At 48.7% G+C, this 26,302-nt stretch overlaps 1 protein-coding gene across 3 annotated transcripts in view; it reads right to left on the reverse strand.

Moving 5' to 3' along the window:
- Window positions 1-13,857: 13,857 nt before the first annotated feature.
- The window catches only part of IKBKAP (inhibitor of kappa light polypeptide gene enhancer in B-cells, kinase complex-associated protein), a 52,543-nt gene continuing 40,098 nt past the window's right edge, over window positions 13,858-26,302 (reverse strand). For 2 of the 3 annotated variants that reach the window (XM_019555075.1, XM_019555074.1), the window contains exons 29-37: window positions 23,928-23,989; window positions 22,254-22,316; window positions 22,084-22,144; window positions 20,930-21,043; window positions 17,745-17,856; window positions 16,992-17,119; window positions 16,366-16,520; window positions 15,492-15,570; window positions 13,858-14,002 (exon numbers count right to left, since the gene is read on the reverse strand). In XM_019555075.1, coding sequence (XP_019410620.1) covers window positions 13,935-14,002; window positions 15,492-15,570; window positions 16,366-16,520; window positions 16,992-17,119; window positions 17,745-17,856; window positions 20,930-21,043; window positions 22,084-22,144; window positions 22,254-22,316; window positions 23,928-23,989 — 842 coding nt within the window. In that variant the 3' untranslated portion in view covers window positions 13,858-13,934. Of the gene's footprint in view, window positions 14,003-15,491; window positions 15,571-16,365; window positions 16,521-16,991; window positions 17,120-17,744; window positions 17,857-20,929; window positions 21,044-22,083; window positions 22,145-22,253; window positions 22,317-23,927; window positions 23,990-26,302 lie in introns of those variants that run through there. The other variant, XM_019555076.1, reaches the window with a different exon arrangement.

Below are 26,302 nucleotides of genomic sequence, written 5' to 3' on the forward strand. Positions count from 1 at the left end.
GCCCGGACAACACGGAACTGGGAGCAGGCCTGACCGCTCCGCCTGCCTGCAAGGAAAGGAAAGTGAAAGATGCCTCAGGGCCCGGCCCGGGTCAGCTCCGCCCGGCACGGTCTGGCCTGCCCAGGAAGCGGGAACAGCTGCTCCCCACGAGCTGCGGGGTAAATGCCTGGAAAGGACCCCCCCCCTCCCCACAATAACCGAGGGCACCACGCCCGCTTCAGCATCTTATATAAGGAGCTAACATAGAGGACAGTCTCTTGTCCTCTATCCATACAAAACCTTTATAGCCTCTGTTTTTCTCTTCAAGAGGACATGAAGGCGTCACGTTTCATATCAATAGAGGACAGTGTAGCAGAAAACGGGAAAGTCCTCTATGATGGCCACCCCTTTGTGCTGGTCTTGCCCCCTACTCTGTCCCCACCATCATGGCAGTGCTCCACCATCCCGCTCCGTCCAGTCTGCCCCCTCCACCGCCTCCAAGCTTGAGAGTTCCTTCCCCCCATCCACGTCCGCCTGACCCACTCCCCTGGAGCCATGTCCCAAGAGAGCACTGGGGACAGACAGACAGATACACTGACAGATGGGCTAAGCCCTTTATAGATATAGATGATGATTGAGGCACTGGCAGGCTTTAAAATTGTAAATGTATCAATAAAACATTGGTTCAACTGATACCTCTGTATCATGGGTGGGCAAATTGCAGCCCACCAGGCCATTCTATCCAGCCCATGGGGCCCCTAAACATTTTAGAAAATTAATATTTATCAGAGATTTTGCCATTTTAGAACACAGAATACCAGAATCCCTGCTATTAGCAAAGCTTCTAGTTTCTTTTTAACTGTAGAAAAAAGTGTGTTGTGTTACATGCAAGGATGCATCACACCATCGGCACCCTGCTTGTCAAAATCCTAGATCTGCCCCTGAGGGAGCCCTCTTTCCTGGTCTTAAAAGAAAACACTTCCTTGAACAACTATGAATATTGTTTTGTTGGGGTTTCCAACTTTTCTGCCATGAACTGAGCAATTTTGAGTGCTTTTCTAAAGTCCCGGGTCCTGAAGGCATATGATTATGGGGGATGTTCTTTCAAAAAAAAGAACAAAAAACCCCAAACAAACAAACCCAGGTCTCTAGTTCTATAGTAGCAAAGAACAGCTTGGAAAATGAGAATGGAGCACACTGTAGAAACTCAGAAGTAAGGTTACAGAAAATAATCTCTCGTTTTTCTTAAATCTCATGTACTGTAAGAAAGAAGGGGGATGAACAGGCAGAACTGATTCATGGCTTGAGTGCCTTGATTTGTAACAATGAAACTGCATTACAGTGCTTAGTGCTTCCTAGTTTTCTGCCAAAATATAAGCAACTGCTAATCTTGTGTAGTCAACTAAATGCCTTGGGGCATTTAGTCTGCATTTCCAGAGAACAGAAGATCCTGTCAGTATAGGTTCTAAACCATCAAAATTGTATTTAATAAAGCTGTGTTTTAAAAAATGTGCCTCTTGAACAGAGGCATACTAGGGCAGCTCTAAGCTCTTGGCACAAACAATACTTTGGACAGCACTGGCTACTGGCAGTAGATGTTGTTGTGCTTCCCTCCCCCCTCCCCCCATAAACAAAGTAGTGAATGAACTGTGTCTGGTTAACCCAGGAGAGGACAAAATGCAGTCTGCAGGCCAGTTCCATGGGCGGGTGCCCACCAATTGCTGGTATCTGGCCCACAGCTGTCCCCCTCGTGCTCCATGTGGGACTAAGCCCTACGTGCTCCCACCTTGGGCAGCCCTCACCATGCTCCCACCCATGTCCACCCCACTTGCCTGACAGCACTGTCCCAGCCCTGGTCCCAGCCCCAGCCCGGCCCATGCGTACAGCTTCTCATCAGAGCTGCTGCCACAGCTGTCCAGATTCTATTTGGCTGTCCCACTGGTGCTGCACCACTCTGGGCTGCAGGTAACATGGGGAAGCCGTGGGGACATGTTCCAGGCAGCAGATGCCAGCTGGATGGGGGGCTAGGGGGTACAGACCGCACCTGTACCACCTGAGTGAGTTCTGCTGCATATGTCCCCTGTCCCCCTCTCCCCACCCCTGCTGGCTCCCATGACCCAGTGCATGGGCAGCCTTCCCCACACACATGCACCCCCCAAACACACAATATACAAGAGTAAGACTTTATTTTGAACTATTATGCAATCGCCTCTATATGGACTACTCAAAAAATACATCAGGACAAAAAATGTTTTTTGAAATAACATTAAAATATGTTATAGTATATGTTTGATTTTTAGTATATAATATATAATTTGTTTTTTATCTATAATTTATTAAGATGATATCTTCTGAAATAGTTTATGTGACAGCTCACTAAAACTTATTAAGTGGCCTGCCAACTGAATTAATTGCCCACCCCTGTTGTAAATTATAAAAAAGAACAGGTTTGAAGAGCGTATGTTATGTCAACATCCACTATGGCAGGCAGAGGGGTCCTCTGCCTAATAATTGCTAAGGGTCTGACAGCAAACTCATTAGGAGGAGAATCATTCAAGCCATTGGGTATCAAATACACAGGGGTGCACAGCTTCATAATGGACACCTTACAAAATGTCCTAAGGGATTTCAGCAAAGTCTTTGACAAGCAGCTGGGTATTTATAAGCAGGGATCCAGATTTTCCATTTTCCAAGGAAAAACAGAATAAACCATAGACATTACCTTTTTACCAGAGGCAAATGTGGATTTCTTGTTTTACAAGAGAAACCTGCAAATTTTGCCGTTTTGCAGTTTGCTCCCTGCAGGCAGAGTTCTAGCCTGCAGGGATCTTGGAGGGACTGGGAAGAAGGCAGTGAGACAGTGGGCATCACATGCATCCACATGCGTGTGGCCCCAGGCAGCCTGCACAGCAGCTCTAGCAAGTAAGTGGAGGGAACGGGGAGATGGACAGGGGGATTGAGACCCCTGTAGGAAGGAAGCTGGGCAGGGCTGGGGCTACTGCCCAGCCAAGTGGGTCTTGGGGCCCGGAGCTGCAATTTGCAGTTGCAGGGCCCCAGCAGGGAGCAGATTGGGGCCATGGGTGGCTCATCCAGGAGAGTGGGAGGGCCGGTTCCCTGCTGCCACATGCACTCCCAGGGGGCAGGGAGGATCCATGACTCCCAGATTTGTGCATGAGGCAGATTCAGGCTGTGAGTGCAGGTTCCCACTCTGCTTCTGCCCCCTGGGGCATTTGCAGCCCTGCGGGCATGACTTGGTGGGGCTGGGGACAGCAGGGCCATGCAGAGATCTCCCCACCAGTGCGAGCTGTCATCCCTCCCCACCTCACTGCTGCCCTAGTGATGCACCCCCTGCTTGTGCCGCTGCTTTGAGGAGTGCAGTCCTGTGCTGCTGCCCTCGCTGCAAACCCATATGCAGGAGGCACATTGCCAGAGCAGTGCAGGGCAAACAGCACCGAGGAGGTGCTAATGACACGGCCAGGAGCAATCCAGACAGGGTCATGATTGACTACAGGACTCTGGGGGCTGGGCTCAAAGGGCTGGGGCAGGTAGTCTTTTCTTCTGTGCTCCCTGGTTCAGGCCACAATCCCAGAAGGGAAGGATGTGGCAGTGAAATGAATTGGCAACTCTGATGCTGGTGCCACCAAGAAGGCTTTGGATTCCTTGACCATGGTGCACACTTCAGGGAGAAAGGACTCCTGGGAAGGGGAGTATCCACCTCACAAGAAAAGGTAAGTCCCTGTTCATGGCTAGAGTGGCTGATCTTCTGGATAGGGCTTTAAACTAAGACTGCAGGGGGACAGGGATACACAAATTCAAACATGTCCAGGAACCAACATACAAATAAGCCCTGTAGGCAGGGACACTGGGAAAGCCACTTTTGTAGGAGCTGACAGAATAGTTCTCCATCAGTGGGACAGGAAGACAAGGGCCTCAGTAGTGTCCAAACCAAATTTCAAAGTGTATGCTGGATAACACAGAGTTAAGTGTTGACATGCGCAGACAAGCAATGGAAAATCCCCAGAGGGCAAAGAAGCATGCCCAGCATGTGCCCCCTGTGTGACCTCTGGCTTGTCAATCATGGCTCAGCCATGAGGTAACTTAACTGGTTACCATGCACATGCCTAGTTCCGCCTGAAGAATGACGTAATCTGACCAGAAAGTTCCACAAGGAGAATCACTTGATTGGCCATGTAAAACCATATAAAAAGCTTGCAAGTGTCCGCCCAGCGGGGGAGACCAGACCCGACCTGAGAGCAGAGGCTGTTATCGTAGGGACTGCCTTTCAGGAGAGCCTTTAGGCCCAGAGCCCTGGTCCGATCCCAGAGCTCCACTGGTCTCCTCACTGCTGTGGTTTCACAGCTTATTCCTCGTCGTCTTCACACTGATTCTCTGTTACCAGACCTATTTCTGGCATTGACACCAACTACGATCTGACTGACCTGACTTGCACTGACCACGGCATCGTTACCCATTTTTGGCACCGACTATGGCATCGTCATTGACCTGTTCTCATCCATGTTGGACTCTCGTTGTGTTAGTTTTCCCATTTATGAGCTGTTGACCAGTCCTGGGACTATTGAGTTGGGCAGCTGCATCTAGCCTCTGGGCTAGAAAGCAAGGGCTCGGCTCAAGAACCCCGTGGACCAACAGACCCCTCTCGTTGTTTGTCTGTTGCACTGTAACTGAACAAGCAAGTTCTTCTGCCTACGGTACATCACCATCAGTGGCGTAAGTAAATAAAATATATTCTACTTGAAACCACACATGTCCCGTACCACTCAGACTCCTCGTTGCTAATCCTGCCTGATCCGATCCGTACCCCGGCCCACCGTGACCTTGGGGCCCGTCTCCAGCAAGTAGGACTCTGGTGTCTATATACTAATGCCAGGAACATGGGGAACAAGCAGGAGGAGCTATCCCTCCTACTCTCCGGTGGGCATTATGATCTAGTAGGGATTACAGAGACCTGGTGGGACACCTCACATGACTCATAGCTATAGAGGGCTACACCGTACACAGAAGGGACCAGGTGGGGAAGAAAGGCGGTGACGTTGCTCTTTATGTGAAAGAGCAATACACCTCCTTGGAGGCTGACATCAGCACCAAAAATGAACAGCTTGAAATCCTCTGGGTTAAGTTGAGGGAGGCTGTGGCGAGAAAGACCTAACTGTATGTGTATACTACAGACCACCAAACTGGGGGGTGGGAAACTCAGATCTGGAGTTCACCCGGGAATTGACTGAGGCCACACGTGCGTGTGACATGGTTGTCATGGGCGATTTTAATTATCCAGACATCTCCTGGGTAGGAGTAAATTTAGTTGGGCTTCTGGCCTACTTGACTAGAAAAACAGACAGAGACCAGAAGTTCTGATATACTGCTTATTTCAGTTACATGTTTTGAGATAAGAAATCCTGCATGTCTTATTACCCTGTGCACAGCTGTCCAATTAAGTAAACTTGTTTTATTTTCTCTAAGGTCATATTTTTTTCCTCTCTTTATCTGTCTTAAGTAGAAAAATCCTTGAAAACTTAAAGAGGAGGAGGATTCCTTTGAAACAGACAAGTGAGTGATTCCCCTTGCTGTATGAAATCCTCCCTGTGATCACAGTATAGCCCAAAATAAAGAAAAGCTGGCTCTGTCAGTTCTGATTCAACCACAACGCGAAATTTGATTTCTTCCACACCTGGGAGGAACACTCGGCCAAGTTGGATTGGTCGCAATCCTCCCTAACCTGTGTTGAGAAGCACTTCCTGACTCAGGAGGTGCATGGGCCAACTAGAGGTGATGCTCTGCTAGACTTGGTCCTGGCCAAAGGAGACAACCTGGTGACCGACTTAAATATAGAGGGAAGTCTGGGTGACAGCGACCGTAAAACCATTATGTTCACTGTCTGACATAAGGCAGACAAATCTGATAGCAGAATTGAAGTCTTGGACTTAAAAAATGCAAATTTCAACAAGCTTAGTTCACGAGTAGGGGGAGTGCTGCCAGACCAGGGACTGAAAGAGAAAAGTATGCATGAAGATTGGTTGTTCCTTAAGGACATGATCCTTGAAGCACAAAGGAAGTCCAGTCCCATTCAGAGAAAAAGTAACAGAAGGGCTGGGAAGCCCTTTTGGCTAAACAGGAAAATCACAGTCCTCTTAAGAAAGAGTCACATAAGCAATGGAAGCTCAGGGTGGGCCCCAAGGAGGACTATTCCATGACAGCCCACATTTGCAGGGAACAGATAAGAAAGGCTAAAGCGGTGACCAAACTTAGATTAGCAATGGGAATCAAGGATCACAAGAAGTCTTTCTTTAGGTACACAGGGAACAGGAGGAAAACAAATGGGAGTGTGGGGCCATTGCTCAACAGCTCAGGAGAGCTAGTTACCAGTACCAAGGAGAAAGCCACGGTACTGTCTTTGGCCACTGAGGGTGCCAGGAGGCACTTTTGGGACTGTGGTACTATTTTCTGCCACTGGGTTTCTCTAGAGAGTCATTCCTGGGCCACGGTACTGCTTTCGGCCACTAGAAGGCACTGGAGGGCCATTTTTAGCCATTTCCCTGCCATAGTACTGCTTTTCGCTACCACGGAGCAATAGACAGACTCTTCTGGACTGCTGAGTGTTTTTCAGCCACCAGGGACACTAGAGAGCCATTTTCTGGCCACAGTACCATTTTTGGTCACCAGGATGCGCTAGAGGGCTGTTTCTGGGGCCACAGAACCATTTTCAGTCCCCAGGATTGCTTGAGAGGGGTTTCCAAGTTGCAGTACCTTTTTTGGACACCAGGGGGGCAATAAAAGATCATTTTGGGGACTGCAATACCATCTTTGGCCAAAGGGAGCACTAGAGAGCCATCCCCTGGCCGCAGTACAATGTTTGGCCACCAGGGAGTGCTAGAGAACCATTACTGGGCCACAGTACCCTTTTCAGCTGCCAGGGGCAAAAGAGAGCCATTTCCAGACCGCAGTACCATTTTTGGCCACCAGGGAGTTTAGTGAGCCCTTTTTGGTGCCGCAATATCATTTTCAGCCACTAGGGAGCCAGTTCAGGTTGCCTTACCATTTTTGGCCACCATGGGACGCTACAGAGCCATTTCCAGGGCCACAGTAACTTTTCTGGCCCCTAGTGGGTGCTAGATAGCTGTTTCCAGGCCACAGTACCTGGAAACATAAGAATTGTGCATTTTATTTAAAGAGATGTAAATACGTATTCATTTTGATATTTTTATTATATTATGTAATATCGTGCCTTATATTTAGCGTACCTCTATATTTGTGTATTAATAGTTTAATAGAGTCCATAACCCTGCTTGGGGAATCTGCTGGGACCCCCTTTGCAATTATTTACCTGTGTTTACCTGTCACTTACCTGAAACCCCAGTGGTGGTAATCCATTATAGAGAATAAGGTTTATAGTTAAATATATGTCTGAATATATATAAAGTTACACATATGCTACATTTATGTTATCTTTATCTATTTATGTAACTAATAATATATTTTGTATATAGTTAAGTTCTAGATTGCATTTGCCTGGTTTCTTTGGGACAGAGGGAAACTGTGAGTAATCTGCAGTTTCATCCACAGCACGGCTAGCTAACAATCCCCTTCAGTTTGAAACGCCTAGCATACACCCAGCCTACATGGGTATTTGGCAACCAAGTGAGTGTTGAGAGAGCAAAATCCAACAGTTCTTCTACTAGGGCATGGGCACTAGCAAACTCCTTGTGCAGTAGGACCAACAGCTGTTTGCTCTGGATACATTTTTCCTACCCCTGTCTTGCTTCTTGACAGAGCTCTTCTTGGTACTTGTCTCGAGCTCTTAGCTGCTTTTTCTGGGCTTTTCTGGGTGCCTTTATATTCTCCTTGTCCTTTGAGCCCTTAAGCCCCTCTGTTTTTGTGATAGAGCTCTTTTCAGCCATGCAGGACGCAGCATCAGCAACCTCTTTCTGGAGCACCAATAACTTCTCTTCTTGCTTTTCACTTTGTTGGCCTCAGCTGCAATCATTTCCTTCAAGTCCATATTCCTTTTGGCTTCTGCAGCAGTCAAATGCCTCAGTTTTTTGTTTTTAACCTCCTTCTCCCCTGCTTGCAGATGCTGTTGCAGAGATATTACTCTACCCTCAGCCTGCTCCAGTTGTAGTGCTTGACTGCAAGTTCCCACTGTAGGCAATATGTCTGTTCTGTCACCTCACCTGAAAACAGTTCTGACTTGAGTAACTGGCACCTCAGTTCCACAAGGGCTTCTGCCTCTAAGTTCACCATATCCCCATTTTTGTTGCCCTGTTTCTCAAGCCCCAGTGTAGATACATTATCCAAGTCTCTCCTGCACTTCTATCCAGCTTTGCTGGGTCCCCATACTTTGCTGCAGCAGCATTCCCAATGCCTGGTCTATCTGCATTAGCGCTTGTATCATCTCTGCCATCAAGCCTTGGTTGGCCTGAGCCTACTTACAGATCACTTTAATCTTGACCCTTACCTCAACTTGAGTATTCACTTAGGCCTGATGGCCAGCCTACCCTGCTCTGCTGTTACACCACTGTTAGCACAGAGGCCAGCACATCAGTCTCCTACTGTAACAGGCTACAGTTCAAGCCTCAGCAAGGCAGAGCTTTTTTTGCCCCAGCTCAAGTGGCCTCAGAGCAATGAAAGACTTTCCTATGCCTGAGCCCCAACCTAGGGGTCCTGAATTTTCATCCTTGGAGCCCACACATGTAAAACCTTTTGCTGGGTACTGGCTGGCAGCAACAAAGGTCAGATTCAAATTTTAGGGTACTATAACAGAGCCCCCAGGGCTGTTACTGAAAGAAGCAGCTGTAACTTGGCATGCCTGTCCAGAGCTCCCCACCTAGGCTTCTCTAATTGCCCCAAGCCAACCGCAGTTCTGTGGACCAACAGTTTGTCCCAACACCAGTTACCAGTTACGTGGAAGGAAGCTTTTTTCCTTCCATGTCTTTGATGGAAATTTTAATCTTGGGGACTGCTGTTACTCCCAATTCAGTGGTGTCTAGCTATGGTTGCTTGGTAGCACGAGGATACTGGGGCTCCACCTCCCCTATACCCTAGCACCAACCTGTTACTTTGGTGTTGCAAGGACACAGCGTTGTTGTCAGCCATCGTCCTTGCTCTTCTTTGTAGGTCTATTGTTGTCCTTCTTGGCCGTCTCCATAGTAGGGCTCCCAGGTGGTGTCCCTCCTCTGACGCATCAATTGACTCAACCGAGTCAGTGTGTGGGGGCAGCTCCCCACACGGGGATCACCACCACCAGTCTTTCAGTCTTTCTCTATCTCTCCACTCGTCCTGCAGCCTGCCCTAGGCTGTCAGAGATTTCCTTCCAGTCCTGTCATTGGATCAGCACATGGGGCTTTTTTCAGTGCCTTGCTGCCCTGGGCAGCGAATTGGCATCAGCATGTGCTTACAAAGCACGTCCACACCAATACTGGCTTTTTTTCTTCGTCCTGTCTCCAGGCTCCTACTGGCTGTGGTGTAGGATGCTGCCAGGTTGTTGTTCAGTTTTGTGGTGCAGCAAACCTGCCCTGCTCCCCAGGTCTGAGGTGGCTGGGGTGTTGCTGGCACGACCATTCTGCCCCTGCTGCCTCCTTCCCGCAGCTCTACGTGCTGTAGGGTCACTGACATTGCTGGTGGTGAAGCAATCCTGTCGCCACCATGCTCCCATGATTCAGCTTCCAGTGGCATTGCCAGCAAGCTCAGTGGCATGGGACTTTCGCTGTTGCTGCCAGATCCCTACAGCTCAGCAGTTTTCGTGCCCCCCACTGCAAAGGCCAGGAAACTCTGCAAGCAGGAAGGAAGCTGCAGTTGCCAGTTACTGGGGCAATGGGGATAATTAACAAGCACCTGCAGGTGATCAGCAGACTGGATGCAGGTAGGGCTCAGGGATCATATAAGCCCAAGGCTGGAGCTGGCAAGGGAGTCTCTCCCTGGCTCCCACAAGGGAAAGAGCTCCTGCCTAGGGGAGCCCAGGATGCTGGGTTAGCAAAGGTTTATACTCCTCAAGGAGCGGAAAGCTGCTACATGTTGTTATTTATGTTATAACTGAAGGGCTTGTTTACGTTGGACCAGGATGAAGTGGCCTCATTAGTGCCAGCAGGGGCACAGCCACAAATGGGCCAGAGCCTGGCCCCTGGAAAGGACAAGGAAAACTAGTACCTTGAAGCCAGGTCCAGCCCAGCAGGCCTAGGCTAGAAGGCCTAGCTAGATTCGATTAAAGGGGCAGAGGCCGAGGAGGTAGAAGCCCCTAGAGGGACAACATACTGGTAATACCTGCAAGGCATGGGGCATGGTAAAGGGGAGGTTTTGGTACCATGCAATTAGCCCATAAGGCTCTGGATGCCTGGCTGGGCACAGCTGATTACAGAGGCCTAGCCAGGGGCTTGAGACTAGAGGCCTAGCCAGGGGCTTGAGACTAGAGGCCCAGCCAGGGGCCTGGGACCAGCGGGACTGAGGCCCAGTGAAGATCTGTGGACAGCCTCCATATTTTATTTCCATCAAGGCATAGCAGGCCAGAGGGGACACCTTAGGGGAAGAGCAGGGCACAGCCATGGAGCCACTAGGGGGTGTCATGGCCACCCCTGGGACCCTGCTTTGTTACAGGTACCCAATATGTTTTCACTGTGGCTTGTGTCCCCACCCAGAAATCTGGGATTACTGAACTTGGCATGGGTGTAGCCCATAAACAAAACCCCCTCTCTTTACAAGCAACGTAAATACAAAAGGAAAGCTTTATTACAGAAAATAAAGGCAAGAAAACAAAGGAAATGACCAGTTTAAATACTCTTAACTACAAGGTATCGTCTATAGTTTGCACACTTTTGAGGAGACTTCCCCTTGCCCAGGCAGTCTGGAACTTGGGGGCTCACCCAGTTAGTTCCAGGGACCTGCACCCCTATACCTGCCTCTCAGCAACAGGCTGGACAGGAGGGCCAACACTGGAGGGTCCCATGTTGCTTCTTGGGTTCACTGAGCCTTGGGGAGCTACTAGTGTTGGTCCTTCTGTGATACAAGGAGCCCTTCATTGCTCACTGGAAAGCTGTGGAGCATTGATCTCCACTTCCATGTAGTAGCTGTGAGGCGACTACAACTCCAGTCAGCATACCGCACCCCCCAAAATTCCTAGTCCCCATTGCACAACTCTTCTGGGGCAGAAAGGATTAGGTTTCCCCTTTGCACTGCTTTGGCTCACTTCTCCAGTGAAGATGGGGGTGGTGGTGCAGAAACCCCCCCCCACCCTCCTCGGAGCCATTTGCTCCAGCTCATCTCATTCAGCTCCACCTTGCAGTTCCCTCTAGCTGCAGCTCAAAGACTTCTATATACCTTGGCATGACGTCACCCCAAGTATCCAATCAAGGCTTATCAGGCTTCCATGCCTCTCTCTCTCTCTCTCTCTCAACTAATTAATTTAAAAGAACACCAACCACCCAGTCTAGCCAACCAGGCTAGGGGGCTCATCTCCCCTGCTGTACCAGACTGAGACCAGTTTCCGTGGCTTCAGGACACAAGAGGTTTCTAAAACAAAGAGCCACAGGTATCAGGACACCTAGAGGGGATTTTCCTGCTTATGTGCTCACATAGCATGTTCCTCCTCAGATCAACAGAGAGGGGACAAGATATAGCAAATAAAAACACGTATCAAACATGGTTACATTTAAACTTTAAACAGCAACTTGAAACTAGAACACCTTTGCTGTATAAAATAGCTTGTACATTTTGTGTGTTACACACACAAATTGACCTTATTGTTCACTTCTTTTCCTCCCCAAGTTTCTGACCTGCCCCTCTCTGGTGCCTGGTTTGAACTCTGAAGCAAGGCTGGACCCAGAACAACCCCAACACCCTCTGGGATCAGGGCTCTCACAACATGTCTCCAGACACACTCACTGGCAGCCAAAGAGCCCGGATTTCGCAGGTGGCATGGATCTCACCCAGCGGACTGTCCTTGAAGCCTCTTTGGCATCCCGTTAGCGCCCAACTCTCAAAACATAAGAATCTAAGAATTGCCATTTACTGACTCGGACCAGAAAACCAACTTGCCCAGTATTTTGTGTCAAAGCGGCAGAGAGCGTATGCTGAAAAGGAGAGTAAACTGGGTTATGACCAGGGTTTTTAGTTTTTTTTTTCCTGCTGTTTCTCTCTCATTTACAGCCACCAGCCTTTAAAGTCTAGGAAGTTCTAATTTAGAGGCTCTATTGTTAACTCCCATAGGAAACAAACATCCCAGGAAAAAGGTGATGGTGCATCTTTGCAGGGAAACTGAGAGAAGGACACATGGACAGCTTTGACCAGGAGAGGAGTCTGGGGTGCAGCAACTTGGGATAGCAGCAATTGATTCTGGAGCCTGCTCACATTAAGGTTTGTCTTCTGCTGTGGTGAGAAAGAGTTAGAAGAGCTCTCTGAATTAGAACTTCCTATACCTTAAATGCTGGAGGCTGAAAGTGAGGAGAATGGAGAAAAAAAAATCCTAGTCATACCCAGTTTACTTCCTTTTTCAGCATCCACTCTGCCACTGTGTAACATAGGATGCTGGGCAAAATTAACCAGCAAAGGGCAATTCTTATGATCTAATGTTTAAGGGATATTATCCTCAAGGCAGAACTGCATCTGTGTTGCATCCCATGGCACACAGAATGCACCACCAGCACTTAGGGAAGCCTGACCACACCACAGAACGCTGGGGCACTGAATGCTGACCTGTTTATTCCCAATGGGCTCCATGTATGGACCACAGAGACTGTTTTCAACTGAGTAAAAGTGGAATTGCTAGATAACAGATTTTTTTTTCACTATAACTATGGAAGTGCCACACAAAGATGATGAGTGAAGTCCTGCAAGTATCTAAGAGAGGCATATTTGGGGACCAGTACATCCCCCAGGGTGCTGGGCAGAAATATCCATAGATATTCCCCACTACAAGGCCTACCCCTCCATCTGCAGTCTCCTCTGAAGCCTTCATGTAAAATACCAGTTTTCCCCACAACAACCAGACTTGTGAGTTCAGAGACTCAGTTTAAATACTGCAGCCTTTATTACCTTCACTGTTTAGAAGATGTCTCTCCATCAGTCATTATTCTGATGCCACACAATTTGCCACAAGCATGTTTACCTAGCTGCTGCTGAAGTGACTGCAAGGGAGTGCAGAAGCAACCCAAGCTAGCATTAAACTGCCCAACTTAGATAATGTCCACAGCAACAGAGGTGGATGAGTAGGGCAAAACAGGGGGTGCTGAGCTCATGCTCCACATCCAGGCTCAGGCTGCCTGCAGAGATGCCCACAGTCTACTTTCAATTTCACAGCTCCAGGGTTGTGGTGATGTGTACTGGCACAGCCAGCTGAGGATGTTAACTTCCCAGTTCACAGTAACTGCCACAGCCAGTGAACTGATTCTGGATGAACTCTGGTTCAAGATAAAACAGATCCTGGCCAATTTCCCCATTACAAATCACTAAACATTGAACAATTAAAGGCCAGCTTGACGTTGTGGACATGCTGGTCACGTCCATTTTAATATGTAAATGCTGCACTATTCCGGCTTAGCAAAATGTCGCTTTGTGGGTTCTGTTCCCCTGACTCTCTAAGACACTAAAAAAATTCAGATCATCTTGGTAGCAATTCTACTCCTGGTGAAAGGACAACTGGTGCTGGGGTTGCCTTGGCAATGCAGTGGAACTACTCAATGAAGCCAGAGGAACACGGATGGTGGATGCTGAAAGCACATGGTAATGCTAGGGGCTGCTTTACACAAGGCTACACATCCCTGCCTATTTACCAGAGGAGGGATTGTGACCTCTAGGATGGTGTGTGCGTGTTGGGGGGGGGTCTCGGTGGTCGCTAGGGGGGGAGGAAGGGGGTGGAAATCATGCTAGGAACAGTGGTTTCAAAATAAAGGGGAAGTAATTAGCTTAAAATAAAATTACAGTCCAGAGTCCATCAGGAGCTCATAGCTTTTGAGTTACTGCAGAAGGCTCAGTTTCCACTGGAGACTTTTATTCAGTTTTGGAGGTGTAAGTAGTTCTGGATCTGGAAAAACAAAAGCGACAAGGATGAGAACAAGAGGAAAGTAGGATGGTGCTATATAAAGTTTCCAGGATAATGGAAAAATCTATACAGTGCTTCCTTCCCTCCCAGGCTGAGAAGTGCCAAACAAAGAATTTCTCTTCTGGGAGACTGGCCTGAAGCATGCAGCAGAGTACTGTGTGGGACACAGCTGTCTGACATACTGTTATATTCACAACAGAACCATTCTCACTCCTCTGGGGCTGCCACAGGTTCATCAGGATTTGTCCCACATACAAACCTTTCTTCAGGTTCCATCACCACTACTTGGCTTCCACTTTGCAGCATGGCAAGGAAACATTCTCTGACAGGCCACATGCCAGTAAGATACATACCCACCCAGCACTCTGGTTTAGATTTGTTCTCCCCTTCAGAGCAAGGTGGTGCTCTTAAGAAGCATCCCAAAAGTGATCCTGCAGGGATGCATGTTCACCATCTCCATTACTGCACCTTAGACACATTCACCTAAGGGAAGTGTTTGCATTGTCTGCAAAACCTGCAAACTTCACCTGAGGCCTAACCAAGCTGAATTCTCAGGAGATCTACAAGATGTTTTACAGGCCTGGCAGCATTCCTGGGAAGAAGTCCAATGGTTACCCCAGCAGTCAGTGGGCTCACAAAGAAGTGACCCGTAACAGCCTAGTAGGCAACTGCTGGCGGGGAAAATACTTCCCCTACACCGCTGTCACACAGTTGGCTCTGCAATGCAAGTGCACAATACCTAACCACCAACTCAGGGGGCTGGGATGAACTGCAGTGTTTCCTTAGTCTAAAAGCCAACTAGCGATGATGGATCGGATCCTCGCTAATGCCTGGTTAGATGATTATTTAACAGTAGATCTGCAGGACCAGAACAAAGGGTATGGACTGGACTTGTGCTTTTGGCTCAGTGCCTGATACAGGAATAAGGCCTCCAATAATGGCAGGATCCTGGCAGGCCCTAGAGCTCAAACTAGCTGGGAACCTAGCTTGAAATCACCAATACAGTGTCAGAGACGCATCCTGTGATAAGTTTTCAAATAACTGAGGAATTTCTTCCTGTTCCATCATTTCACCAGCTAGTATTGGATTCCATTATGAGGAAGTTCAAATGTGGTTTCACAACAGATTTTAAAAGGGAGGTGTTTTCACAGGCAGACCAGTCGTAAGTAGAAAAGTATGTATATGGTATCTAAACCTTCCCAAGGAAAATACCACCTTGGATCCATATACTTGCAGTCCCCTGAGCAGCGATTTGGCCTTTCTAGTCACCTAGGAAGTGCCATACATATTTAGGACAACAAAAAGCCAGCACAAACTAGCAGGGACTTCCAGAAGCAAAGAGAATAGGCTGGGTCGTCTGCCCCAGACCGTGCTACTAGGAGGGCTCCAGAACCCAGTTGGGCAGGCAACACTGTTGTTTCAAACCTTACCTCCCATCCCATACCTGCTATACCATACAGTTTTAACCAACCTTGTACAACAGGGGCAGTCATCCTTTGTTGTTGATATGCAGCCATGATGCTATTGGCAGTTGAATGGGGACCCAGTATCTGTAAGAACGGACAATGTGAATGACATCTCAGGCTATGCACCAGCGCAACATGAGAGTCCAAAACCAAAGTCTCCTCAGACCCAAGATGCTAGTATATTCTACCACCTGCCTATTGGCAGCAAGATGCAAATGCTCCCCCATGTAATAGGAACTGGCTGAGCTCCCACTCTTTTCCCCTACGACAATTTCCTTCTAGGTAGTGACACCATTAGCCTGTATCTATATCTATCCATCTACAGATAAAGTCAAGGCTGCTCACAGGGTAGGGGTGGACAGCAAAAGGTGCTGCTGTTGCAAGATTTGGAGCTGGCATGAGAGTTTTGCAGCTGAACCTCCACCCCACAAATCTCTCCACCCTGTGAATTGTAGCAGGAAGTAAAGCTGAGCAGGACTCCTACAGAGAAAACTCGGGTATGACAGGGAGCCCTGTGTATTTAGAGGTCACTGCCTGGGCAGAAGCTCAAGGCAAGGGGGCAGTTTTAGATGGAAAACACCCCCAGGGCACCTCCACAAAGGAAAATGCAGGAATGACATCTCTGAAGCAGCTGGACTTGAGGACAGAAGGCAAAATCTCCTCCCACAACTGGCTGCCAACTTATAACTGCCCTTGTAACAGCCTCAGCCTCCTTTGAGACCAGGGCCCCATGCTGGGGAGCCACTGCAGCAGGGGGTCCAAATTTGGGTAACTATAGTCTGATTATCACTATCCCCCTACCACTCCCAATGTAGCACCACAATTATTTAGACCACAAACAACAATAGCAGGCTGTTGGTAGCTGGGGAAGACACTCACTGGATTGACAGAAGTAAGCTTCAGGTCCAGATTCCAGATCTCAGGAAGTGATCTCTCCATCAGCTGCAAAGCCTCCTCCAGGACCTGCTGCAGTTCTCTGGCCTGTGCATCATAGCCAAAGAGCACAAGTTCCTTGAGAAGGCTGTGGACCTCACCTGGGGCAAGAAGCAGAAGCCACTCCATTAGATATCAGCCAGGTTTGCAAACAAGCTGCTGTGGCTCTGGGACTGAGGGAGGTGGACCAGAAGACTGCTGCAACCACCTTGGCATCCTCTGCTCCCTGGTCCCAAGCCCAGGCATCCTGGGCAAACATGAGGGCCACATGCCAGGAGTCGTGATTACCTTTATACACTCAATTCCTCCTGCTCCTCTGAACCCTAAGGCCAAGCCTCATATCCTGTTCCTCAGTCCAGGAGCCAACCAGCACATCCTGCTCCTGGCCAGGAAGCCCTGATCTACCAAATGGCTCAGGGAGTGGGCAAGCCTCCTTGGAAATTGGCAGGGACCATGTCCAGAGACTCCTGCTTTGGGTGAGTAGGCTGGAGAGAGGAGGAGTCTGGCCTCAGGCTCTGATCCCCACCCCTGCACAAATTGGATGCTGGCTCAGGCCAGGGAGACAGCCTCACCCTTCAGGGCATCCGTGACTCGGACAATGTCCCCCAAGGCCTCCATCAGTGCAATGTCTTCCAGAGGGCTCCCCTCCTTCAAGCTGTGCCTCTTGCGTTCAGCCTTCCGCCGGTTCTTTGAGGAGCAGCTAGAAGAGAAAAGCCAGGCCTGGAAAGGGCTCCTAGGGCATCACATCTACTTCCTACATTTGCAGGCATCTATTTATCTAGGAATCCCCCAAATCACCACTTTGCTCTGAGGCGTGGGATTGACCAGGTGCCCTTCATACTACAGAGCTCCCTTCATCTTCATTTCGTAATCAGGGGACTGTACAATTCCACCCTATTATGCTGATCAAAAGAGATCTGGGCTTTCTATTCACTATGGAAAACTGCAGATTTTCTTTTTTAAAGGAGAAAAATGCAGCAGGAGCACAACTCCAATACTGGATCCCGCCTGCTGGGCCGTAGTCCCAGCCCACTGTGGGGGCACATGCTACCCCACCCTACCAACCTGGGGCCCCTCCAGTGCATCACCTGTACCCAACCCCTCCTCCCTTCCGCACATACCCACCCCACTCCTCACACACTAGGGGGCTGGGGCCTAGTGACAGTAGGCCAGGAGTAAGGGGTACTGGCAGGGCCAGAGGGCTGTGGGTCGGGAGTGAGAGGCATTGGCATAGGCAGGGGCAGAGCACCCCCCGAGCAGCAATTTTTGCCACCATTATATGGAAGGCTGGGAGGCCCATGGCATGTCTGGAAGGCAACACGTACACAGAGATCCTCGAGTTACTGTGAGAGTATTTGCTGCTCGCATCACTGGCCATCATGACGCTGCCAGTTTCAGAGAGGAGGTCTGACTCGGGGCAACGTGCCACCTCATCATCTGCAAGACAGAGTAGCTACGAGTCAGAACTTTCCCCAGGTGAGACAGTGGCAGCCGTAGCGGGCAGACTGAGTTATGCCCAGGCTCTCAGCATAGCTGTAGGCCTTCCTGGAACTAAGTAATTAAATTGTACAGAGTGCCTTATAAGGCTCTGGGAAGAATGAGTGCTGTGATTGGTATAGTGGGCTAAACAGTATATAACAGTAGTTTCCCTAAAAGAAAAGGAAACCAAAAACAAAATAAGACTAGAGTGATTTACCTAAAAAGATGAGGTAAGAAACTTGAGGATTGGCCAGTTTGAGATGAGAAAGTTACAGAAGTAGTGGACAAACAAAAAGACAGCGTGCGTTTGTGTTGCCACCCTGGGGAGACAGGATCAGCCTTGCAATTCTTGCTTTGAATAACAAGGAATCCAGAAACTAACATCCCACACACCCAGCAGAGGATCTGAGGCTGGTAATACCGAAGGTCACTGTTGTAATGCCTGCAGGATCCACTTGCAAGGTCATATTGCAAGGACAACTATCTTGTAATAAGCCTAGGGGTTACTAATAAAGTTCACCAAATCAGATGAGGGGCTGTGTCAATCCTTGGGGGTCTTTGGTAAAATGAATCCTGGGGCAACAGCAGCCACTGCTCTCTGAACCTCTGCAGCAGCAATGTCAGCAAACATAGCTGGAGCAAGGAGCCCCATTTACCATCTACATCCCCTGCACAGACTAGATGTTGGGGGAGAGATGAGCAGACTTTTACAGAACATCTGCTATCCTGGTATTGCTGGAAGAGACCCAGCGTTCATCAGTACACTGCAGGGGCAAGAAACAATGCCTGTTGGGGGGAAGGCAGACCCTTTTGCCTCCCTCAGCCTGGGCAAGAATCATGGCTTTGAACATGCAAAGGCCAGAGGGAAGAGCCATGCTACATTTAACAATCCTTGCAGCAGCAGGACACTGGCCACTTTTCCCCCTATAGGCACCAACTCTGGTTTTTGCTGGTGGGTGCTTGCAGACATAAAACAAACAAACAAACAAACAAAAATGAACAAAAAAATAAATGGCACTTTACTTTAAACTGAATGCGTTCCTGCACCAAGCCCTGTGCATGCCCAGAGGAGGTAGCATGTTATTGCAACCTGGCTCTAGAGCAGCATCTGTAAATATTGAGTGCTTTAGTGTGGCTTTTTGGGAGCTTTTATCTAATAGCTGATTGAATCAGTTTTAGCTATTAGTGCTAGAGGTGCACCAAAACATTGGTCCCATATTGGATTGGCACTGATATAAGGAAAATTGACACAGCCCAGAAGCATCCAGCTGGTAAGTGTGTTGTAAAGGAAGAGGTAGGGGGAGGGGAGGTGTGTGTGAGGTGCAGATCGAGGCCCCCACAGTAAGGGAGGGAGTAGGGCTGGGGCAGGTGCTGTGCACAGCTGGGAAGGGGCATGGGGTACCCGCAAGTGTCTCATCTAGGGAGTTTGTGGGCGAGTGGCTCCTGTCACTACGCACACCCCAGGAGGGTACGGGGTGTGTGGCGCTGGATCTGCACGCAGGGCAAGGGTGGGCTGCTGCTGAGGGCTGGGGCTGGTGCCAGGCTCTTCCTGGGGCTGGACTGGGCTGTGCTCAGGGCAGGCAGCAGCAGCACTGGGAGTGAGATTTGGGGGGTATGGCAAATTTTGGGGTGCCCCACCCCCAATAGCTCTTCTTCCAGTGCTGCCCCCAGCCCAGCCCCGGCTCCTCGCCAGGAAGAGCCCAGCACTGCGATAGCCCCAGCCCACAGCAGCAGCAGCCCACCCTTGCCCTGCACACAGATCCAGGTACATGTGCCCCCCATACTCTCCTGGGGTGCATGCAGCAGCAGAAGCCACCCCCTCCCCCTTCTCTCTGTAGCTAAGTGGCTCACAGCTCTGTCCTGTGCCCTGCCCTGGCTAGGCAACGCCAGCCCCACTGCCTCCCTCACTGCATGTGCCTCAATCTGCATCCCCTCTGGCCCCAACACCCCTTCCCCCACAACACACTTACCAGCCAGACATTGCCGGGCTGTGCTGGCCACCTATCGGCAACTGGATCAGTATCAGCCAATATGGCTCCTTAAAAATTAGCTATTGGTATTGGCCCAAAAATCTCCATCAGTGTACCCCTAAAAAGCACCAAAAAGCCCTGTTGAAGTGCCCAATCTTCACAGATGCTGCAGAGCCAGGTTCAAGTAATGTACTGCTTTTTCTGGTAACATGGGTTTTTGATTTTTTTTGCAACATTGGCAAGGAAATAGCCATGGCTTGTGGGTGCTGAGAAACCGCTAATTTTTTTTTTTAGTTGGTGCTTGAGCGCCAGAGCACCCATGAAGTCCACGCCTATGGTTACCCCCTGCTTTACCTGTGGCAGGTTAGGGGCCTATGCCTTGTGGGTGTCCCAGAATTGACTGTATAGTTTAGTAACAGGTTAGACAAGAATTTGTATGGGATGGTTTGGATAGGGATAATCCTGCTTTAGGCAGGGTGTTTGACTATAGATGACCTCCAGTGGTCTCTTCCAATCCTTCTTCTCCAATGGTTGCAGATGCTGGCATTGACATTTAGCAGAAGAAAGGAGTCCTCCAGCCTTTGAAACTAACCCCCATAGGCTGGCAAGGACAGAAGGACTGGGGACAACAGTGACTGCCATGCTAGCATGTTCCCTGCTAATGGCAGCAGAAAGGGATGTAAGGGCCTCTCCACATGGAGCTTTTAATGCATTTGAAGTTTGCAAACCATGAGAGTTTGCCTTGTGGACAACTAAGGGGAAGAGCAATGTCTCCTTCACAATCGAGAAAGGCCAAGGGTTCACAAAGAAAAAGAAGCCATTTGCTCACAATTATGAAAGTCCAAATATCACCACCCAATCATAGACTCTTCAGCACTTTCTTAACTATAAACCCCAAATGCCCATCTCCCAATGACTAGGAGGCGCCAAAGGAGCCAGCTATGTTAGGGGTGAGACAGGCAGACTGTAGTCAGGAGGAAACCCACTTTTCCTGATGCTTCCAGGAATCCACCAGGAGAAAAAAAAATCCATCAGCTCCCAGTCTCTGTTCAGGTACATACCTAGCAGCCCGTGGCGAGCCTGGTCCTTAAGCTCTCGAACCACCAAGAGGCGCTTTTTGTAGCAAGCAAAGGTAGTTTGCTGGGAATTTAGGAACACCAAGTGATTTTTCTGGGCTGCATGATAGAAAAGATGAGTCACAGAGATTAAATGTCAGAAGTAGGCAGATGTGTGCTTCCAAAAATGTTCAAAACTGTTAGCTGTACTCTCAAAGACCAGTAGGTTGGCACCGTTAAACAGGTCACTTGTCTAGACCAGGGGTTGTAACCTTTTTGTTTTGGTGGTAGGCCAGAATGACCCAGCTCAAGTCCAAGGCAGGCTGATTCTAGAATCTGAATGCTGTCACCACTTCTCCCCATCACCTAGCCATGGCATGGGACATGGCCCCTGCTGCTGAATTCTGCCAAAGCCCTGCCCCGTCTCCCCACACCCTATCTCAACTGGTTCCAGTGGCTCAGCAAACTCTGGTAGGTTGCCAACCCCTGATCTAGAAAGCTGAGACAAAGGCACAGTTAAGAGTTGCCACATAGGGAGAAAATATAGAGCTTTAAACAAAAAAACAAACCCAATAGTCTGAAGCCAGATCCTGAGAATGAAAGCCACCCCGGCATTTCCCCAGAGACAAGGTTCCCCCTTCTGCTAACACTCTTAAATAGATTAGCAGAAGGACTTGAACACAGTTCTAAGTAATAAGCAAACACTGAGCTCCCACCACCAGAAGAAAGCACATTTCTCCAGCAATATCAAGCCTGTCTCCTTGAAGACCCTTCATCCAGAAAGCCCACAACACTGAACCTCCTCTCTGCACACAGCTCTGTCATGGCACATCTGCTCTTTACTCACAAGAGTCCCACTCTTCCAGCCTGAGTCTCGTCCACACACCCACATCCCCAGCTACTACTGAAGGCCACGGGAGTTCTGTTGCCAAGCTTAATAGGAGCAGCACTAGCTAAAGAAGCCCACTGCACCCCCACAAGCTTGAGCGTGCTGAGCCAAGTGTAAACTGGCATCTTCCAGTAGCCAAGCACAGCACATGAAACTTCCTCCATGCTGCTTTGAACACCAGGGTTCCCCATGCCCCAGGGACCCCATTAAAACCAAGCAAAGAACTGCCTACATGCAAAGACTCTCTCACCTGCACAAACTGGGTACATACCTTCTAGGATAGCAGGTCTGAAGTTGGTCTCCAGAATATCTTGCCTGCTGTACTTGTATATCTGGGGGGGAAGGTTGAGGGGCAGGAAGTCAAGCATTACTCTGAGAGACAGAAAACATGAAATCTCAAACAGCAAAGCTCTCAAAGTCCCTGCTCTGAAACGGCCTTACCAGTCTCAAGGCTTCTTCCCAGAGAGCCCCATCCAGGAGCTGGAGAACTGCCTCTTCATAGTCCTGAGGGAGACAGCAAGGAAGCACTTTCCGTTGTCCTGTGTCAAGCATGCAAGCTCCTGGCCTGACTTGTCAGAACATCCCACCCCCTTCCAACCAGGCACATTTAAAGCACCATAGCATTGAACCCAAAGCTGCATTTCCCTTTCCCCATTGCCTCCTGTATGCCCCACAGCACAGCACCACCAGAGGCTGCACTGTCACACAGACCCCAAGAGAGGTAAGACTGGTTCCTTACTAGCAGAGAGCATAAACTGAATCTTCTGAGGGGCCTGCACAAACGCAACCCAGCATTAAGAGCATACCCAATACCACACTGGGTCAGACCAATGGTCCATTTAACCCAGTATCCTGCCACTGACAGCGGCAGGAGATGGTGCTTTAGATGGAGAGCACTGAATCAGACAGATCTAGAGCAATCTATCCCCTAATTCGTTACCTCCCCGGTATCCACCATTTTTGGTTTAGAGATGCCAGAGGAAACATCTCCAACCATTCTGTTCAACAGCTGTTAACAAATCTACCATCCATGAGTCTGTCTAGTCCATTTTTGAACCTGGCTAAGCTATCTACTTCTACCACCTCCTGTAGCAATTAATTCCTCAAATTAATTAATGTCACAGTGAAGTCAGTACTGTAAAATCCAGCCCTGTTACTGGCAAGTCCCCTGCAGGGATGTTCAGACCAGTAAAGAACCTGTTGTGCCTTGCTCTGCCCTCTTGCTTCTGCTCAGTTTTCTCTGAGTGAAGAACCCTCCTGTCTAATGTTTAGCATTCAAGTAGAAGCAGAATTCAAGGCATTGCTGTCCAAGTCACCCTGAGGGTATACAGGATCCTTACGTGAAGGGTTTGGGAAACGGGGAATTTTTTCACTGACAAAAGCTTTACCTGTCACTTCACCTATTTGCACTGGATTTTCTATGTTGAATTAAACAGAAAAGAACCACACTTCTGGGTGAGATCCAGTCTGTAACAGGATACAATTCATTCTATTCCAGGGGCGAGCAATTGTTACATAGTATTCTGGGGGCAGGCAATTATTTTGGGTGGAGGGCCACTTAACAAGTTTTGGCAAGCTGTCAGGGACACACAGGTAGCTCCGTCCCTTGATAGTTGCCCCATACTGTAGCTGTCACATTGGGGCTGGACCACCTAACCCCTGACCATTGCTACCAGAAGTCCCTTCCTCCCTCCAAATACTCCTTTTGGGATGGGGGTTGCCATATTAGAACCAGAAAAAACCCCAAATCATACACTAGAAATCAAACACCTACTATAATATATTTAAATTGTATTACAAAAACTATTTGTCATGACTTGTTGATTGTGTACTGCATATAGAAGGGATTGCATAATAACTAAAAAATAAAGTTTCACTCTTTCATATTGTGTGTGTGTGTGTGTCTCTGTATGTACGGTGAGGTGTGGTAGGGTTGTGAAAGGGTGTGGCTGTGTAAGGGGACATAGGGTATGTTGGGGTGTATGCCCAGCTCAACATACACTGTGTCCAGTGCTGCCAGAGGGCTGCTTAACCTCGGCTCTTCTCTCATGAGCCTTGAGTTAGCCCAGTAATGACAGGAGTCCTGGGTGAAAGGACCAGCTCTAGGGACATTACCTGTGTGTACTGCTCAAGAAGAACTGCTGCCTCAGCGTGTCTCCTCTGCTCAATGAGTTTGCCTAAAAGAAAGTGAAAAAAATTGACTGATTCAGGAGAGTCTAGGGCCAGAACAAGAGCAAGGTGCAGGAAAACCCTGTTCTGCAAGCTCATACACTTACTCTACCTGTCAACTTTATCTAATGAGGCCTCTGTTTAAGGCAAAGGACCCCCACCCAGGGTCTATATAGCGCAGTGTCAGCCAAATACCTGTCATATCACCAATCAGAACCCCTTCGGGGCTGCTGGAAGGAACCCAGTTTGCATCCACCTTTCACAAGCTCAGAGTGCAGGAGTGTCACATGAACATCTCCATTAAAAGCTAGGAAGGGATGAGACATTCCAGCTGTCTGGAAGCTGAGTTATCCCCATGCCTCTACGGGCTGGAAACAACCACTCCCTGAAGCACTGGCAGTCAATACCTGCACACATTGGTCTTACTTCTGTGATGAAGACCTCCTGCCTTGCAGGACAGGCAGCAAAGTTTGTGCTAGGCCTGGTGTTTGGGCCCATACATTCCTAGAGTGGTTGGGAGCAGCAGGAGAAACAATGCGATGCAGGGAACTCCAGCACTACGCCAACCAGGAATTCAGACACCCTCAAATGCAGAATAGCCAAAGCAGAACAACCTGCTCAGAAGCAACTGCCCACACCTGTGCTGCCACTGCCTCCCACTTGGGAAAACACCGGTATAAGGCTCTTGTAGTCAGAGTGAATTCACTGGATCAAGTAACAGACTTCCATTTGAAGTGCACAGTGGGGACAAAACTGGGTTGAAACTGCAGTAAGCAACAGACCTTGATACCAGAACCAAGGAACACACATTTATAAAAAACCATCCCATTTTATATTACAGGAAAACCTCATTAATTTGAAACACAGGAGAACCAAAAATACTGACTTCAAAAGAAATGTACTCATAGTAATTTGCATGTAGGTACAAGCAGTCTTACTTTACTGGCATACAGATCTTACAAACTTATAAGACCAAAGTGAGAACTGCAAGCTTTTTTTTTTTTAATTTATTTTTTTTTTAAGGAAAAATTTTCCTGTCTCAAGTCAAATCAGCCAAATCAACTCCAAATCCGTGAGTCATTCAAGAACCATATGTGGCCCTACCACTAGCAAGCATGCTCCACCACCACCTAGGGCTTCAGATGCTTCCAAATCCTTTGGCGGGCATCCTATATGCAGACCCAAACCGGGAGGCTTGGGGCTCAGGTGCCCCTGTTTCACTTTCCCTCAGCCATATGGCCACAGGAGCAAGCTAGGGAGGAGTCTCCCGTTTCCATTAAGTTGGAATATAGCCAAGATGTTCCCACTGGAAGTGAAAGTGGGAAACTATACCTTACCTTGGTCAAGGTGTTATTCCCTGCCAAGAAAGCGACTCTCTCCTGCAACTAGGAAAGCCACCTTAGCGGTCATGGTATCTCCCCCCTGCCAGGTAAGTGCAAGTTATGTGAGATACTAATCTAAAGCCAAAAGCCTAATGATTTACAATGTGGTTCACAGGGCTGGGCCCTGGCAGACTCAACAGCATTTCAAGCCACGGTGACTCCACAGCCCACCACTGGTGTGTGTGTGTGTCTGTGTGCGTCTCTATGTGTGTGTGTCTCTGTGTTTTCCAGATACCCCCTATAAAGGATCCATGTCTTAATTAGCACCCCCACTTGCAACAGACACCAGATGTTCCTGTCATGACTCCTAGGACTCCAAAAATTTTTAGGCAAATGTGGCACAGGAGAGTCTGGTTTGGCTGTGCCTTGTGGAGGGCAGGGCCACACTGGGCACATGCAATAGTCCCAAACAGGGGTCAACAGAGCCTGTCATCTACATAGTCATTCAGTGACGTTTGCTAGATATATAAGGCTAGTGAAGAAATAAGCATAATTGGAAACAGGAAAGAAAGGCACTGCTCATCTGTCGCAGTGAAGAGGAAGTCAAAATGTATTCAACATAGTGATTCACTATGACTTTGAAAAACATTCAGCACTGACAGGGACTGAGCACAATAGACACTATGGTAAGGACAGACATTACACATAAACTGGTTTCAGTGATCAGAAACTGGTTTAAACCTGTAACAGAACAGAAGTTCAGTGCACATAAACCAGTTCGAAAATGGCTGAAACTGGTCTGAGATAAAATCTGGCTGAATGAGTATCAGACTTAACTGATTTGGGTCAAACTGGTTTATGCAATGCCTGTTATCAAGGACGGGGGAAGAATCTTTCATAATCACAACTTCCTGCCGAGACCTGCCCACATCCCCCTTAGTTCAGCTCTGTGCAAGGGAAGAGAGGGTTGCTGTAGCACCCCCTGGGTTCTAGCCTGAG

Source organism: Crocodylus porosus, unplaced genomic scaffold (genome assembly GCF_001723895.1).
Source record: "Crocodylus porosus isolate Cpor-Errol unplaced genomic scaffold, CroPor_comp1, whole genome shotgun sequence".
NCBI lineage: Eukaryota > Metazoa > Chordata > Crocodylia > Crocodylidae > Crocodylus > Crocodylus porosus.